A 16,367-nucleotide genomic window follows, 5' to 3' on the forward strand; every position below is an offset into this window, starting at 1 on the left:
TAAGAGAAATATGTGTTGTTGTTTTAGTATTCATAATTTGTTTATGATTACTAAAAGCTCCATATTGCCTTCAAGAAAAATAATCTTGCAGTTAGAGAGAGAGAATATTACAAACTGTTTGACAGAGAGAACATTTTGCTATGAGCTTCAAGAGGAGGAAGTTGGTATGTTTTATTGTTCATGTGTTTTCTTTAAATTAAAAGAGCACTTTTGTAGAAGGACCTCCTAACCCCAAATATACCACAGTCCTGGAATTACCTTCCCATGGTGAGTGTGTTCATTTTAAGCAGGAGCAGCTCTCATCTTCAAAGTGAATTCTCCTGAGCTTTGTCTGCTTTTATCATCTGGTAAACCTACTTGAATTGAAAATGCCTAAGAGATTTCTCTGACATTCAGAAATTATTGTTAGTTATTAGGTTTATGTAGAATATTTTTTTGTGTCTTATCTGGACCAGGTGCATGTCTGTGTTGTATTCCCTCCACTGACTTCCGTTGCAGTGGATCCTTCTATAGTTCTGACCGGGGAGAAGTCTGAAGGTTAATGAAGTGCTCAGCTGTGCTCTTCTGTAGACCTCACATGTTTGAATACTTAGCTGAACAGATGTCAAAGTATGAAGCATCTCAAAATTTGATCTTAGGAAACCAATGCAGATATATTACAAAATATTATTTAAAAATCAGTAGTAGGAAAAAATTATCTTGATTTGTAGGCTTTGGACGTATGCAAGTATCTCGAAGTACTAATTAATTTATAATGAAGTGAAAAATGTAGAAAAAGTCAAGACTAATTTGTTGAAAGGTTGTTACGTGGTAGTGTCAGAAAAGTGGATTTATTAGCTAGTGTGCAGTGAGCCTATCCACACACAGTCAGGGGAGATGCTGCTTTTTATGGGAGATTGGGCACTGCTGGAAGTTTTCACAAATCAAGCACTGTATTTGTGCATTAAATTCCCAAATACATACCTAATACAGAAGAAAAACCTACTGCCTTCATAAGGTTAAGCAATCTATACTCTGACCTCTGTTGGCTACTTTCCTGGCCGTCTGTCCTTCTGTCGGGTTGTTTGTTGGTGTTCAGCAACCCTGGTGGTCATTAGGGGAATGTTCCTCTTACTCTTTTTATTCTGATCTGGTCATCTAAGAACAAGCTGAAAAGTTCTCCAGTTCCCAATTCTCCAAGGGGAGCTAATTGTCCTTGATTAATCAGATAACATTGCTGGCTAAGACATTTTGCTTTAGTAGAATCAAAAGATCCTATGTTTGTGTTGATTAAGCACAGACAGTACCCCCTGTTTTTCTAGAGAAGGTTGTTATGTTCATTACCTGTATTTTCCCATTTGAAAGTTTCTAACTATCTAGCATAATATGGGTGGGACTATTACAGGAAAGAATAGCATACATTGCCAGGATCTAAAGCATCCAGATTTTATACATTATAACAGGTGAATATTCATATAGTTTCCATGAGGTCCCCACCTGTTCCTAGAATTGCTGTACATATTAAATTCTAATTAAAATCTAAGATGACAGGACGAGGAGAAATGGCCTGAAGTTGTGCCAGGGTAAGTTTAGGTTGGACATCAGGAAAAACTTCTTTACAGAAAGGGTTTTAAGCACTGGAATAGGCTCCCCACGGAGTCACCATCTGTGGATATGTTTTAAAAACCATTTGGATGTGGTGCTCAGGGACATGATTTAGAAGAGGGCTGTTAGAGTTAGGGTAGTGTGGTTAGGTCGTGGTTGGACTCGATGATCTTTAAGGTCTTTTCCAACCTCATAGTATTCTATAATGAGTCCTAATGCTACAAGTGTGCTGTGTTAGTATGGGTTTTTGGTGAGGGGGATCTTTGGTTGTCCTGAGGTTGCACGGGGAGGTGTTATCCAGGCAAAGGACGTGTGTTACATAGGCCAGATCCCATAGATGGTCAGGAACTTATTTACGAATACCATGTCTGTTAACTAAGTTTCTGATTAGCAGTTCAACCTTGTTAGGGCGCCTGTACTATCAACTCTCAGTTGATAATACAGCGTACCTCCTCGAGGCTTGTGGAATGTTGAGAATCTGCTTTTAAGCTCCAGATGTCCCGTTTATCTAGGGAGGAAAAAAACAGAATGTCAGTTTGCTGAGGAGCTTGAATTAATTGCTGAAGGCTCTGAATTTATTTCCAGGTATCAGTGTTAAGGAGAAAAATATGAGATGTACTGTGACCGCAGGGAGTTTTGAACAAGTCTGAAGCAACTGACAAGTAAAATGCCTGGGTTCATTTCTTTCTGAGCAAGAAGAATAACTCATTTTAGAGAGGTTAAGGAGGAAAGAGGGATAATGAAAGAGTGAATGCAGGGATAGAACTGCCAATTCTTCCAGGCTGAAGAGATTGTAGGATTATGAAATGTGTTGAAGTCGCTAGAGTGGAGAAAAAAAAAAAAAAAAACAACCCCATGAATGATTCCATACTTTTTGTTTCTATTCTTGCTTCCTCCTCCCTCCTGACACTCATTATGTCAGCACTGATGTAGAAGAAAATATTTGATTTGGCTTTGATGTGAAAGGAGGAGTTATGCATTGAATGACTAGTTGATACATGCTTAGTGTGGGTGGGGAAGAACAACTTTCTTTTTCTTATTCTTTGTTCACAGAAAGGCTTGTGACTTGCAGGAGGGTTCATGTAAAGGAACTTTATGCCACTGTATCTTATTTTAAAAGTACTGTCCTTTTTCGTTACGGTTTTTGTTTGCATATACTATTTTTTTGAGCATGTGTATATTTCTGTTAAATATATTTGTTTATTCCTAATGAGAATCTCTATGAAAAGCAGCGCTACCTGTACTAACACTTTAAAATGTTGGTGGGGTAAGTGAATTATGCTTGCTATTGAATTAAAAGTACTTTTTAAGTAGTGTCTTTAGAAATGAAAGTGGCGAGTAAATCATGCTCAATTATAATAAAAATAGTTCAGGGATTATCTTAACTTGGTTGCTATGTAACTGATCATTCATGCAGGAAATTTTTTTCCCTAAAATCGTTTTTATTTATTGGCTTTTAAAGTTAAGTTCATTTAGTGTGAAATAATTAGGCTGATTAATTTTTTTTGTGCAAGGAAAGGTTTTTATTGCTTTATCTTCATTAAGATTTTGTTTTGGATGATATATCACTTCCTTAACGAACAGAAACTTATTTAATGAAGAGAAGGGAATAGAATACTCATCTCCAAATGGTTAACTGATTATATTTGAAATGTCTGACTCTGAAAATATTGTCTTTAAATTTAATGTCTTTAAAATTTATAATGACTATTAGTGTTACTTTGGAGTTTTTAATGTGTGTGAACAGTTTCAGCAGACACCTGTTCAGACTCTTGTGTCATTTTCAAAAAGTAGTTTGTGAAATAATTCTGAACATATTTAGTCTTCAGTCAGTGACATCTGAATTTTGTTTGGATTAATTCAGATTTTATGTAATGAAGTAGTTTTCAGTGAAAAATCAACCATATGAGTGTGTTGGATGTTTTGCTGTCCTGAATGAGACTAGTCAAATGGGTAGGTCTGTGTTTTTCTATGATCAATGTATTTCAGTATTTTAAAATACATATATGCTATATAAATTTAAAATGTAAGTGCACAGAAGACTTTTCTGAGTGACACAAACATTTTAAAGAGTAGGTGATTATTGAAACTTCATATATGAAATTATTAACTCCTCTTTCATATTGAACTTTGTGGTAATTGAACAATTGCTTGATTTATTTGGTAGCCATACATTATTTTTGGATTCAAGTGCTCTAATAGCTTAAATTCAGGTGCTGCATGTATGTTGTCTGCGTGAAGCTGTCTAGTGCTAGGAAACCATAGTCATCAGGAGATGACTATAAGAGTATAGAGCACAGCTGGAACAGTCTTCTCTTCCAACATATAGCTGGGTTAGAGAAAGGGTTTCCTGTACATCTTGTAAAATGAATTAGGTTTAACTAGCAAAAAAAACCTGCCCTCTTCATCTTAATGTAAATAATTTGGAACTCATGTAATGTGTTGTGCTCTGCAGTTCTGTAACTGAATTTGTCAGTTGCTTGTTGGTTGCCAGTCCAGAAATCCTACTTTTTGCCTTGCTTGTGAATTGCTTGTTTATCATAAGTGAGCTCTCCACATAACTGGATTTTTTCACTGTTGCTGTTGAGTTGTTAAAGCCTTGTGAAGTTCTAACTGAAAAGTATTTCTGGCTGGAGACCTGTGACCAGTGGTGTCCCCCAGGGGTCTGTGCTGGGTCCAGTCTTGTTCAACATCTTCATCAATGACCTTAATGAGGGGATAGTGGCCACCCTCAGCAAGTTTGCTGATGATACGAAGTTGGGAGGATTGGCTGACACGCCTGAAGGCTGTGCTGCCATTCAGCGAGACCTGGACAGGCTGGAGAGCTGGGTAGTAAGAAATCAGATGAGGTTCAACAAAAGCAAGTGTAGGGTCTTACACCTAGGGAGGAATAATTGCATGCACCAATACAGGCTGGGGGATGAGCTGCTGGAGAGGAGCTCTGCAGAGAGGGACCTGGGCGTCCTGGAGGACGACAGGTTGGCCATGAGCCAGCAGTGTGCCCTCGTGGCCAAAAAGGCCAACGGCATTCTGGGGTGCATTAAGAAGACCGTGTCCAGCAGGCCAAGGGAGGTGATCCTCCCCCTCTACTCTGCCCTGGTAAGGCCTCATCTGGAGTACTGAGTCCAGTTCTGGGCTCCCCAGTACAAAAAAGACAGGGATCTCTTGGAAAGAGTCCAGCGGAGGGCCACAAAGATGGTGAAGGGGCTGGAGCATCTCCCCTGTGAAGAAAGGCTAAGTGAACTGGGTCTGTTTAGCCTCGAGAAAAGACGACTGAGAGGGGACCTGATCCAGGTTTATAAATATCTGAGGTGTGGCGGCCATAGTGGTGAGGCCAGTCTCTTTTCAGTGGTACATGGAGACAGGACGAGGGGAAACGGATATCAGCTGCAGCATAGGAAGTTTCGCACGAATGTGCGTAAGAACTTCTTCACGGTGAGGGTGACGGAGCACTGGAACAGGCTGCCCAGGGGGGTTGTGGAGTCTCCTTCTCTGGAGATATTCAAGTCTCGCCTGGACGCCTACCTGTGTGACCTGGTGTAGGGAACCTGCTTTGGCAGGGGGGTTGGTCTCGATGATCTCTAGAGGTCCCTTCCAACCCCTACAATTCTGTGATTCTGTGATTCTATTGAAAATTAAACACTTCATGGCTTCATTACAATCATGCATATGCAGATTCAAGTTTCTTACCTTATTTTGTAATTCCAGAGAAAACAGTTGAGTTACTTCCTGGTTTTGACCAATTGCATTAAAGCATTAAAACATCTTTTCTTGTTCCTTGTTCTTAACAACTTGTTTACTTTGTAGAGCAGTGTAACTAATTAACTACAGATACTGGAAATTCTAGAGTAAAAGTTTTTTGCATAGTCCTTGATGCTGTTTCAGAGTTAGAAACTAATCAGTATCATGATAGATTAATTCTTGTTGTAGTCCAGTGGTTTTACATAGTCAAACATTTGTAAGTTACAATCAGGGATGTTTATCTCTATGTGACTCATATGTTAGGAATTCTGATGTTAATGTGGCTTGTACTGGGCTTCTCTGGAAATGTTTTTCTGAAGTAGAATTTATGTACTTAAGCTTTCTGTAAAATTTATGTACTTAAGCTTGGATAAAGACACTTTGCAGCCAAAATGATCCATTATTACCTTTTATAAGTTGTAGTTATCATCTAGTAGCTAAAAATATCAGTATTGGCTTTGTGTAATATACATGATTTATTTGGCTTGCAGTCTGCTTGAGTAGCTGTTACAGTATTGGAATCAGATCATACGTTAGAGAATCTCAAGATTATTCTGTTCATTTGAAGTATCCATTTCCTTTTGTAGGATTATTCTGTACTTACTGTGTAATAAAAATAATATGAAACTTATAACACTCTGGCTTTTTTTTAAAAACTTCTCAGTTGTACTAGCTCTGAATATTGTAATATTTTAGATCTGTTACTTACGAAGCAAAATATGAGTTTTAAGTTTATTTTTTTTAAATGATGGTCACTGTGTTTGAAATATTTTTTTTTTTTCTCATTGCAGGCCAAAGTCACCAATACAAAGGAAGGTCGAAGAACAAACCTGGTGAACCTGAAAAGAAACAGTAAGAATTTTTTAAAGTTATTTAGTAGAACTAAAATTATTTTTTATCATTGAGTTGCGAAGCAATCAAAGGGCTGCAGAAGCTTTAACTTGCTGCTTGTTGTTTGCTTTTTAATTTTCTTCTTCTTGAATAAGAACAAATTTTACCTCTTAAATCTAGTATAGAAATAAATTATAGTGAATATGTAGGTTGCTCCAAAAGTAATACCTCCTATTTGTTCCTGTGGAAACTGCAACAGATACAAAGAACGTGATAACACTATTTGATAGAGAAAATTCTCAGCTACAGAACACTCATTTTCAGCATAGTCACTACCATTAGCTATTCATTATCGTCAGTGATGAATGAGGGCCTGCATTCCATGCTCGTAAAAATCTTCACCATTGGAAGTGACTCACAGTTTCAGAGCTGCTGTGACAGGGTTATTGCTAGGGAGAATGTTTCATTGAAAAATCTTTCATTGGCCGAAGCAGATGAAAGTCAGAAGACACCAAATCTATGTGGTGGGTGTAGTAGGACAGTCCTACTGGCCACATGTTCCACTGTCTTCAAGCAGGTATGGGGCCTGGCATTTCACATTGCAGGAGAAAGGTTTTCTTCTCTGGCCTGACTCTGGAAGTTGGAGTCTTCAGCCTAGTCGTCATTGCAATGTAGTGGTCAGAGTTGATGGTTTGTCTGGGTTCCAGGAAATCCAGAAAGATCACCTCTTTCCTATCCCAAAAGACAGTGCACATCACTTTACCTGTTGAGGGCTGCATCTTGAACTTTTTCTTCAATGGGGAATTCACATGTCACCCCTCAGTGGGCTGTTGTTCTGGCTCCAGCGCATACTGGTGACACCATATCTCATCACCAGTAATGATATGATTCAGGAAATTGTTACCTTCAGCCTCATATTGGTTCAGTAGATCCTGAAAAACTTGCATACATTGTTTTTCCATTCCCACGTGAGCATTCTTGGATCCCACCTGGTGCAAACTTTGTGATATTCCAGTGTCATCACCATTGTTTCCAGTGCAGTGAAGCTGACTTTCACCTTCTTAGGCAGTTCCCTGGTTGCAATCTTCCGATTTGCACAGATGAGCTGACTGAGATGCTCTTCATTTTGTGGTGTGACAGCTGTGCATGGCCTGTCCAGAATGTGGCTAGCCCTTCATGATACTCTTGCCACTGCTGAAACGCACCATCTGCTGCCCCACTTGCTCACATCCACTGTTTGGTCTCCATCAACATTCAACAAGTGTCAATGAGTGTCAGTGGGTCCTGTTTTTTCCACATGGATGAATTCAGTGACACATTTCTGCTTCAGATGCATTTCTGTGTCAGATACCATTTGTCAGATTGCCCCTCTGCTGCAGTCTCTTGCACAGCAACAAAATGTAACAGTTTTGGCAGCAAGGTTTTCCTTCTGCCTTTGACATCATGGGCCGACATAATAAAATAGGAGGCTTTATTTTTGGAGCAACCCTTGTAGTCAAATGCTTTGCTGAAGTGTGGCAGTACTAAAACAGATCTTGGTATAGAAAGTGATTCCCATAACATTAGTGAAAAGAGACTTCTAGGAATGCCATTTGATGCCTGCATACTGAAAATTTGTGTCTAGTAGAATGTCAGACAAAGTGATTAAAGCTGGTAATTCAACTTACCTTTATAAGAAAGGATTTGTATGAAAAGAAGATAACTGAATAAAGTATAGCTGAAAACTGATAAAACATTTCTTAATTAAAACCTAATATACACTGTTGTGTATTTATATTGTTTATATCCTCTTCAGAATATAATTCAGGTTAAGACAGCAGGTTAAAGTTCCCGATATTCCAACTTCATGAAGAAATTGACTTCTTATTTGAAAACTAAATATTTTATGAATCTCAGTTGAACTTTAGAAAAGAAAGGTGTAAACTTAATGCCTGCTACTTTAAAAAAAAAAAAAAAGTTTCCTATAAGCAAGACATGTGAGATAGCCTACCAATACAGTGTGCTTCCTTTGCAGCAGAAGATAATAGCAATCTTGTTCTTACTGTTACATTCAAACTTATGTCACAGCATAACTCAGGCTATATCTTATTTTCAAGGTCTCTTTGTACTATTTGTTCTGTGTACCAAATCATCTTTTAAACCTTTTTTATTCTTCATGCACTTAGTCAAAATAAGAGATTTGACCATGAAGAGAGCATTGTAAGTCAGTTTGTTTGCTACTAGAAGAGAAGTTGCACTTAAAAAGTTCTTCAGTACTTTCACAGAACTTGCATCTTGGCATGAAGTACATTGATGCCTAATCTTTAGAACGTGAATACCTTTCTTGACTGTTAATCAATGTTTAATGTTTAATCAATGTTTAATGGTTTGGAGCCAGTATTAAATCAATTGATGTGAATAGCACTATAGATTTTATGTAGAAAACACATGCTTCCATATGTTCTAAAATTTAAGAGTGTGAAAAATGTGAGATGAGACTAATTGTGCTCTAACTACTTTCATGGTTACAAGGTTCTTGAGCTAGTATTTTCATTTTGTGTTCACATAAGGGATACAGCAAAATAAGTTGTTTACGTTGACATAGAAAAGTTGATGCGAGTTTCCATTAAGTGTTGTTTTTTTGAAGTGTAGATTTCTTACCTTGAAGAGGCCAATCCTTTAGGAAACCAAGGAGCTGAACCGGATTACCTGTAGTCCAAATTAAAGCATCACCATGAAACCCATCATCTTTTAATCTGCATTTTAATATTCTTTTGTTTGTATAATTTTTTTTTTTCCCCTTTGTTACTCTTTTTGAATACCACACAGCTAGAGCAGTTGAAACCTTGACGTGGCAGAGGTCCTTTATTTCATTTAACTTGGTTGCCTCTGAGTTGTTTCTTCTTTCAGTTTAATGGGGAAATAAGCCTCGAACTTTAGAAGTCACTATGGGAACAAATCCTCTTTAAAGTAATAGAACCATCTGCAAAATTGCTTCTCTCACAGTAAAGTTTCAGACTTGGGGAAAATACAGTATTTCCTAACAAGGGAGGTGTGTGGTCAGTTACAGAGTTACAGTCAAATCTCCACTTCTGTAATTAGCAAGTTGCTTGGCTTCAAAAATAATCAAGGATCCTTTGTCACTCTGAAGCATTTTTCCCAGGATTTGGTGATGCCTTTGAATGTGGAATAGAACTAAATGTATATTGGACAATATAGTAACATTGAGGACTGAATTGCTATCTTAGTGCTGGTTTAGAGTAAGAAGTAGTACTTTGCCTCTGAATTATACTTTCTCTGTTGATCAGTTGTTCCTTGACTTTGTGCTCCAGCAGGAGAAAAGGCATAGCTAGAAAGAGCTCCTTTCTTCTCTTCTGTGTTTTCCTTGCCTGTGCTCTGCCAAACTGCCATGTGTGATTGATTTTAAGTAGATGTGTTGTGCTTGAATAAAGGATCTTGTATTCAGAAAAAGAGGAAGAGGCCTAAAGTGTACTTTAACCTTTGATGTTGGAAAGTCACCTGGTCCAGTGCCTTCATGAAGACAGTTCAGCTGACAATGAGGTGGAAAAGATCAAATAAAATGAGTAAAATGATGGAGAAGGCCTCCACTTCCCTGAAGCCCTAGTGAATCCCAGACTATAAGGTTGAACAGTGTTGTAATCCTTTGTAAAGTTCCAGTACTTCTTATTGCTGTTGTGGAAGAGTGTGCTGTGATAACCTCTGTCATATAGGCTAGTGTGATGCTGATGATAAAAGTACAGACACTTCTGTTTCTGGAAAGTTTAGGTACATGTAAAGTACATCTACAAACTCATAATACCCTTGTCCTGTTGTTTGTAGGGATCATCTTGATTTGAAGATAGAGTCTAAAACCATACAAGATAAACTCTTCTGTACTGTGCACCAGGTAACTTGGGGAATTATTTAGCATATGACCTTAACTGTAAATGGTTTGTTTCCTTTTAGTAATGCTGTCCAAAATCCTAGTTCACTCAAAAACCTACCATTTCACATTTAGCCTGATTTTTGTCAGGGAACAAGGATTGTATGATTGCACTGATTTATGCTATCTCATTGCTGGTAGCCCTCTTTACTTCTCCTTTCCCCTTTCCACCACTGTCCAGCCTTAATTTGACAAAAAGGCAGCTGTGTTAGTAATGGTCCATGCTGAAATACTTTGTGGAAAATATTGTCTAGTTAGGAAAAAGAAAACTTCTGTGTGTTTGACCCTGAAGAAAATGCAACAAGATAATTTTTATTTGGCATCAGGAGAAGTCTGTGTGGTTTCGTAACTTCTCTCAGAATTACTTAATGCTTAAATACTTATAACCTTACTAGTTATGTATCAAATGCATATTTTTTAATGCTGAGATCATTGGGGGTTTATGCATCCATCTATCTGATAACCACCAAATACTTTGTATTTACGTTGCACAGTTTATTTGAGCAATTAGTTCATCTTAGATCAAACTTTTTCCATCCAACTGAAAGAACTTAATCAGAAATCTGTTACAGAAAAATTAAGTTTAGTTTGAATGGAATATGAATGGAAGTGTTCTCTGGTGTTCATGCATGCACATGACAGCAGTGTTATTTCATTCAAATTGGGGGGGTTGGAGATTCATGATCCTTGAGGTCCCTTCCAACCCTGGCCATTCTGTGATTCTGTGAAGAGGAGACAAAAACTGTCATAGAGATAGATGGCAAATCTGGAACCATGGAATACTCAGCTAAAGAAAGCTAGAAAAGAGAAATTGCTAATTCCATCCAAAACATATGAGTTGTTAGAGAAAGTTAATAGATCAAAGATCTGTAATGGTGTCTGCTCCTAGAAGGGCAAATGGCAAATTCAAAATCCATCTATTGTTGCCAGTCAAGATAAAACCCCAGAGATAGAATGCATTTAAAAATACCCCATGTCACACGTAAGTTGTTCTGTATAGACCATTTGAATGCCTGTTCCTTAGTCTGTGAATGTGTCAGCACAGATGAGTGAAAGAAGTTCACTTGGTACTTTTGTACAATCGTATCTCTTGCCGTCCTGTAAGACCTCCCACAGCTTTGTTACACTAATTTCCTCTGTTAATCATAAAATAACTTAGCTAGAAACGTGAGTTAATGAACTGGTAACCTTGTGTATTAGTTTATAAGAGAAATGATAAAAATCACTGGGAGTCAGTCCAGGACTTATAATGCCCTCCCTAGAATGGGGACTCAGTGTTTTTCAGTGTTTGATACATACATTTGAAAATGTTTACAGAATATTTTCTTGAACAGCTGTTCAAAACTCCATGCAATTCACAAATTGAGGATTGTCCTTCTTGGGCCTTATCAGCAACAAATAACAAGTATCCCAAAACTGTTGAATGAAATCATAGAATCACAGAATGGCCTGGGTTGAAAAGAACCACAATGATCATCCAGTTTCAACCCCCCTGCTATGTGCAGGGTCGACAACCACCAGACCAGGCTGCCCAGAGCCACATCCAGCCTGGCCCTGAATGCCTGCAGGGATGGGGCATCCACAGCCTCCTTGGGCAACCTGTTCCAGTGCGTCATCACCGTCTGTGTGAAAAACTTTCTCCTAATATCTAACCTAAACTTCATGGGGACATACATAATCAGTCATTTGCTGATTATAAGAAAAAAGTGAATTAAGGAGAAGGTGCAGGTGCTAACTTCACCTTCCCTATTCCTTAAAAATACCTGTTTTTGTAAGATTAATGTAGTACTAGTATTGAAAATAATGTTTGTAGTTAGCTTAATCAGTTTCATACTTCATGTAGATACATTATTAGCTGAACAGTAAATTATTTTTTTTCTTATCCATAACTGCAATGTCTGACAGCATTACCTTGTCACATTTGTTTTAGATAATAAAATAGTCCCAATCCTTCTTTCAGTAGCTCATTTCTGCATTTTGGTGTGCAGTTTTCTCTTTTTTTTTTTTTTTTTTTTTTTTTGTGCCTAGTGCTAGTTTCTGCTGCCCCTGTCTCTAACTTTCATTAGGTCATGGATATATTTTTTTTGTATATAGGTTGCTTCAAAAGTAATGGCTCATTTATTTCCATGAAAACTATAACAAACAACCAGATAAGTTGTTTGGTTTTGCTTGTGCTAGAGAAGCTTCTTAAATAATCAAAAGTATTTCTACATTAGCACGATGATCTGCTTTCCAAAGCTAGCATTATGTTTTGTGCTTAGGTAGATGAAGGGAACAGAAGTTCCTAATTCTTCAAATGTTTGTATTAATTTGAAGTCTTACTGCTGGAAACTCCCCTAGACTTGAATAGCGAACTGTAATGAAATTTTGATAACCTAATGCAATGTGAAGCCTTCAAGCATTGACTTGTAACCTTAATGGAGAAACTACAAAGTGGCAGAAGAAGTAATTCTCAGCTTTTTGTGGAAATACATTTGTGCACAAGGAATGTACAAGTGGGGGAAAGCATATCTGCATTTTGCTATACAAAGTAATAAGATAATGCTTGACCTGAATTTGAAGTTTCTAAAGAAAAAGGGGAGAAAAAATGCTGTTTTCATTTTGAGTAGCTGCTTTCTTAAATATTATAGGTGGATTCAACTATGTTGCTTGAAGTGGTTAAATCCCTCATTCATGATGGTTATACAGCCTTGATGGACCAGAGGTGTCACAGTGCTGAACAAATGTTCTCACAACTGTTAAACATTATTGATCCTTCAGAATTAAAGGTAAATTGAATTAATTTATGTATTAAGGTAATTGAGCTTTATGCTTTCAATACTGTGTCATTGTTTCCCTCCACCAAAATAATGATTTGTTATTGAATTGTTGCCCATCACGCCAGTTACGTGTTATATGTTGCACTATGTATGTCAAAGAGCTTAAAAATGAGAGAAATGGAGAACAGGGTAATTATGGGATTATATGATGTATCTTTGTAATGCTCAGTGTACATGTGCATTTCTAGATGAAATTTTAGAAGTATCTGTCAAAATGTTGAATATGAAACTACTGCCCTGATAGCTTAACCTGTACTGATTCTGTTATAGAGTGAAAAGCATTTATGTTGTTCTTGTCAGGTAATTCTTTGGTACAAGTATTAGAATTTCTGAGTGTGTTTGTCTAGCCATCCTGCATGAGCCATTTGTCATCCTGGATTTCTTAAAAGACAGCATCAAACAAGCAATTTAAAAAAGATCTGTAGTGCTAGGTTTTATGTGACCATGTCTGTGCACGTGTACTTCAAGCTGTCTGTATCATAGTGCCAAGAGCAAGACTGTACTAATTGCATTACCAGGCAAATAATGTCCAGTCCATCTGGAATTGTGACCTAGTTTATTAGGTAGAAAAGAAGTCTGAGATAAGGTGTTTTTTTTCTCTGTTACTATTTTTGTTTTTCAAATAAAAAGAAAGAATTCTAAACATGATATCTAGCCAAGATACGTTGTGCTACATTGTAGTCAACATACTAGGCTGTAGTATTTCTAAAAGCAGACATTTCAGGATGAATCATTTTGAAATAATTAAGGCTGCCAAATGGCCAAGAGAAAGGTGTAGTTAGCCTTCACTCTTTATGCCAAATGCAACATTAATGAGGTTGAAAGCTATGATAGTTTTCTATGCCTGTTGTAGATCTTCAATTTACAGTAGTCAGTAGTGTGCTCCTTACTAGCCAAGTGTTTTTGTGCTATTTCTATAATTTGACTCTATTTGCAGCAATTGAATCTTCGTATTATTAATTATGTTGTAATCATCTACGGACATGCCACTTCTCTTCTTGGAATAGGACTGCCCGAGGTATGATATTAAGCCTCTATCTTGCTTTTTGTTTGAAGTTCTAGTTCAGATGGTTGGTCATCCATTTTTGTCTTAACTCTTAACAGACATAAGATGAGTTGGGAAGGAAAGCTTTTATCACAGGTTATAAAGTCATGTTTTGTAGGATTGGGTCTTCAACAGTTGTGGACAAATTAAACTACCAAATAAGAAAATTATTTTTTAAAGTTTCAAGTAAGATTCTTAAGTATTAATTAAGTGGCCAGTTATTTTTCTCCAACTTTGTTGTAATGTAGTTATGTACTATTCTTTAAAAAAAAGAAGAAAGAGGGAGACGATGCTTTTGGTTCCTGAAAACACCAAAACAGAAAATAGTTCCCTCACCTACAGTACTGTTTACAAATATTCAGAGTCTTTCAGTGAGTTGAAATCTATCTGGTCATTTGTAGCTCAATAAGCTCGTTACTTTTTAGATCCCTTGTTTTTAAAGTCCTTTATGCGTGAACATAAAGTTGCTTAATTTCTTTTTTTGCCCTTAGGACAAATCAAACAATAGGGCATACTGTAGGAAAATAAGAGGAAAAATGGAAAACTGCTGTCTAAGTACCTCATTTTTGTCTTAAATTTATTTCCAAGGCATTGACGAAGGCTGAAGACCAGTTTAAGAGAATAATTGTACATTACCAGGAAGAAAGATTTGATTGTCTGGCATACTATGGAATTGGAAAAGTATACCTCAGACAAAACCGGTTAGTGTAAAATAAAATTTCAGTATTTGATACAAAAGCTCTTTTCATTTGAGAAATACATGTGTGGGTTGTTTATTTTTGTTTTGGATTTTTTGTAATTAATCTTTGTTAATCAACAAATTCAAACATCAGAGTGATTTGTTACAACTTCAATTTTGTTGATGTTAAAAATGTAATAGAAGCAGTTGAATCCATCAGTCTCCAGGGTGTGGGGATGTGACTGACCAGCACGACTCCACAGTGGAGATGAGCTCTTAGGCAAAAAAAAAATGATTAGTTTGGGATACAGACATTGTAGAGAAAGCTGAACTTATCGCATGATCAGGGAGGATGAAGAGTAACCTTGGTTTTAGCCAAGACAGCTGTACCAGTGAGTCATTAAGTTCCCTGAGATAAATAGCAAAGAGATTCCTGAGCTAGGTAGAGAGAACAGTATATATATGGCTCAGCCTAATGCAGTGTGTGAAAACTGGACAATTAACCAACTTTGAAGAGAGCACCGGGCTTGAGCTGGTGTCAGCCTATACATTCCTTCCTGGAAACTGGAAATGCCTGGCATTGTGACAGTGAGCACAGAGAGGCCAGTAATGGGAACCGTGATTGTACTATGATTCAACTGCGTATTGCAGTAACTATAGTACACTTGTGTCGTGATTTCAGTATATTGCTCTACTAAATCAAGACCCCATGAATTGCCTATGGTAAATGGTGACATTGGATGCCACTGCACACACTTCCTGCTAGACAAAACCCCAGTCCTTGCTATGTAAACCCAATACAATGCCAAATTTATCAAATAACTAAGTTTTACATCAAACATTCAACCCTCTTCTTGTGAAATATCTGCATGAACCTGGTCAGGAAGTGCTGGACTCTGTGAGAGGATTATTCCTTCCTGCTGCTGCAGTATAGCCAAGTCCTCTGCAAGGCACAGGTGACTGTGCCCAGTCCTGTGGATGTGGCTGTTGCTTCCCTTTGCAGTTGTGGCTGGTGGAGAGGCTGCATGTGTTTTGAAGAGGTGCACACATTAACACAACTGCCCAAGAGGCTACCACAGTCACAGTAGCAACCATGTAACACCGTCTGAAGGCAGGTAAAACTATAGTACACAGAGCAGCGTCCTCTGCTTCCTCTCTGGCAGGTAGAGATCAAAGGTCACTAGTGAAAATATGCATGACCTCACTCTCCAGATTGATGAGCACACTCATCTTCATGGATCTTTTGAACATCAGTGCAGGCTCTCAGTTTGCCTGATATCCATGGATGGGCTCTGGACCCTCTATTCAGCCACTGGCTCAGGCTCTGACTTTTATGCAGAGTAGCCCTTTTTCCCTTAATGCTCTTACATTCTATGTACTCTCACCATTACTGTTGTTTTTTTGTTGAATCGTAGAATGAATCATGAAACAATTACGAGCCATGTAAAAGGCATTGATATATGATGTGAACATTTTACCTGTTTTAAATTTCAGATTTTCAGATGCGCTTAATCAGTTTATGAAATCACAAACAATGATTAATCGTAAGATTGTACCTGGAGTATTAACTTGGCCCATGACATCTCAGGTCATTGAAGAAACACGAACAGAGAATTTACAGGTATGTTTAAAAGCAAAAATAACAGTGCTGTTCTCTCAAATGGTCTTTCCAGAAAAAAAGCAAAAAGGATATATTTCACTAACCTTTGTAGTGTGACTTCTAGAGTATCATCTTTACTTTGTTCC

At 37.5% G+C, this 16,367-nt stretch overlaps 1 protein-coding gene across 5 annotated transcripts in view; it reads left to right on the plus strand.

Moving 5' to 3' along the window:
* The window catches only part of TTC3 (tetratricopeptide repeat domain 3), a 61,568-nt gene that overhangs the window by 16,929 nt on the left and 28,272 nt on the right, over positions 1–16,367 (plus strand). For 4 of the 5 annotated variants that reach the window (XM_085242889.1, XM_085242898.1, XM_085242882.1 and 1 more), the window contains 6 exons: positions 6,117–6,177; positions 9,976–10,042; positions 12,709–12,846; positions 13,835–13,915; positions 14,531–14,643; positions 16,116–16,242. In XM_085242889.1, coding sequence (XP_085099015.1) covers positions 6,117–6,177; positions 9,976–10,042; positions 12,709–12,846; positions 13,835–13,915; positions 14,531–14,643; positions 16,116–16,242 — 587 coding nt within the window. Of the gene's footprint in view, positions 1–1,380; positions 2,852–6,116; positions 6,178–9,975; positions 10,043–12,708; positions 12,847–13,834; positions 13,916–14,530; positions 14,644–16,115; positions 16,243–16,367 lie in introns of those variants that run through there. The other variant, XM_085242899.1, reaches the window with a different exon arrangement.

This window comes from Meleagris gallopavo, chromosome 1 (assembly GCF_905368555.1).
Source record: "Meleagris gallopavo chromosome 1, MGAL_WU_HG_1.1, whole genome shotgun sequence".
Lineage (NCBI taxonomy): Eukaryota > Metazoa > Chordata > Aves > Galliformes > Phasianidae > Meleagris > Meleagris gallopavo.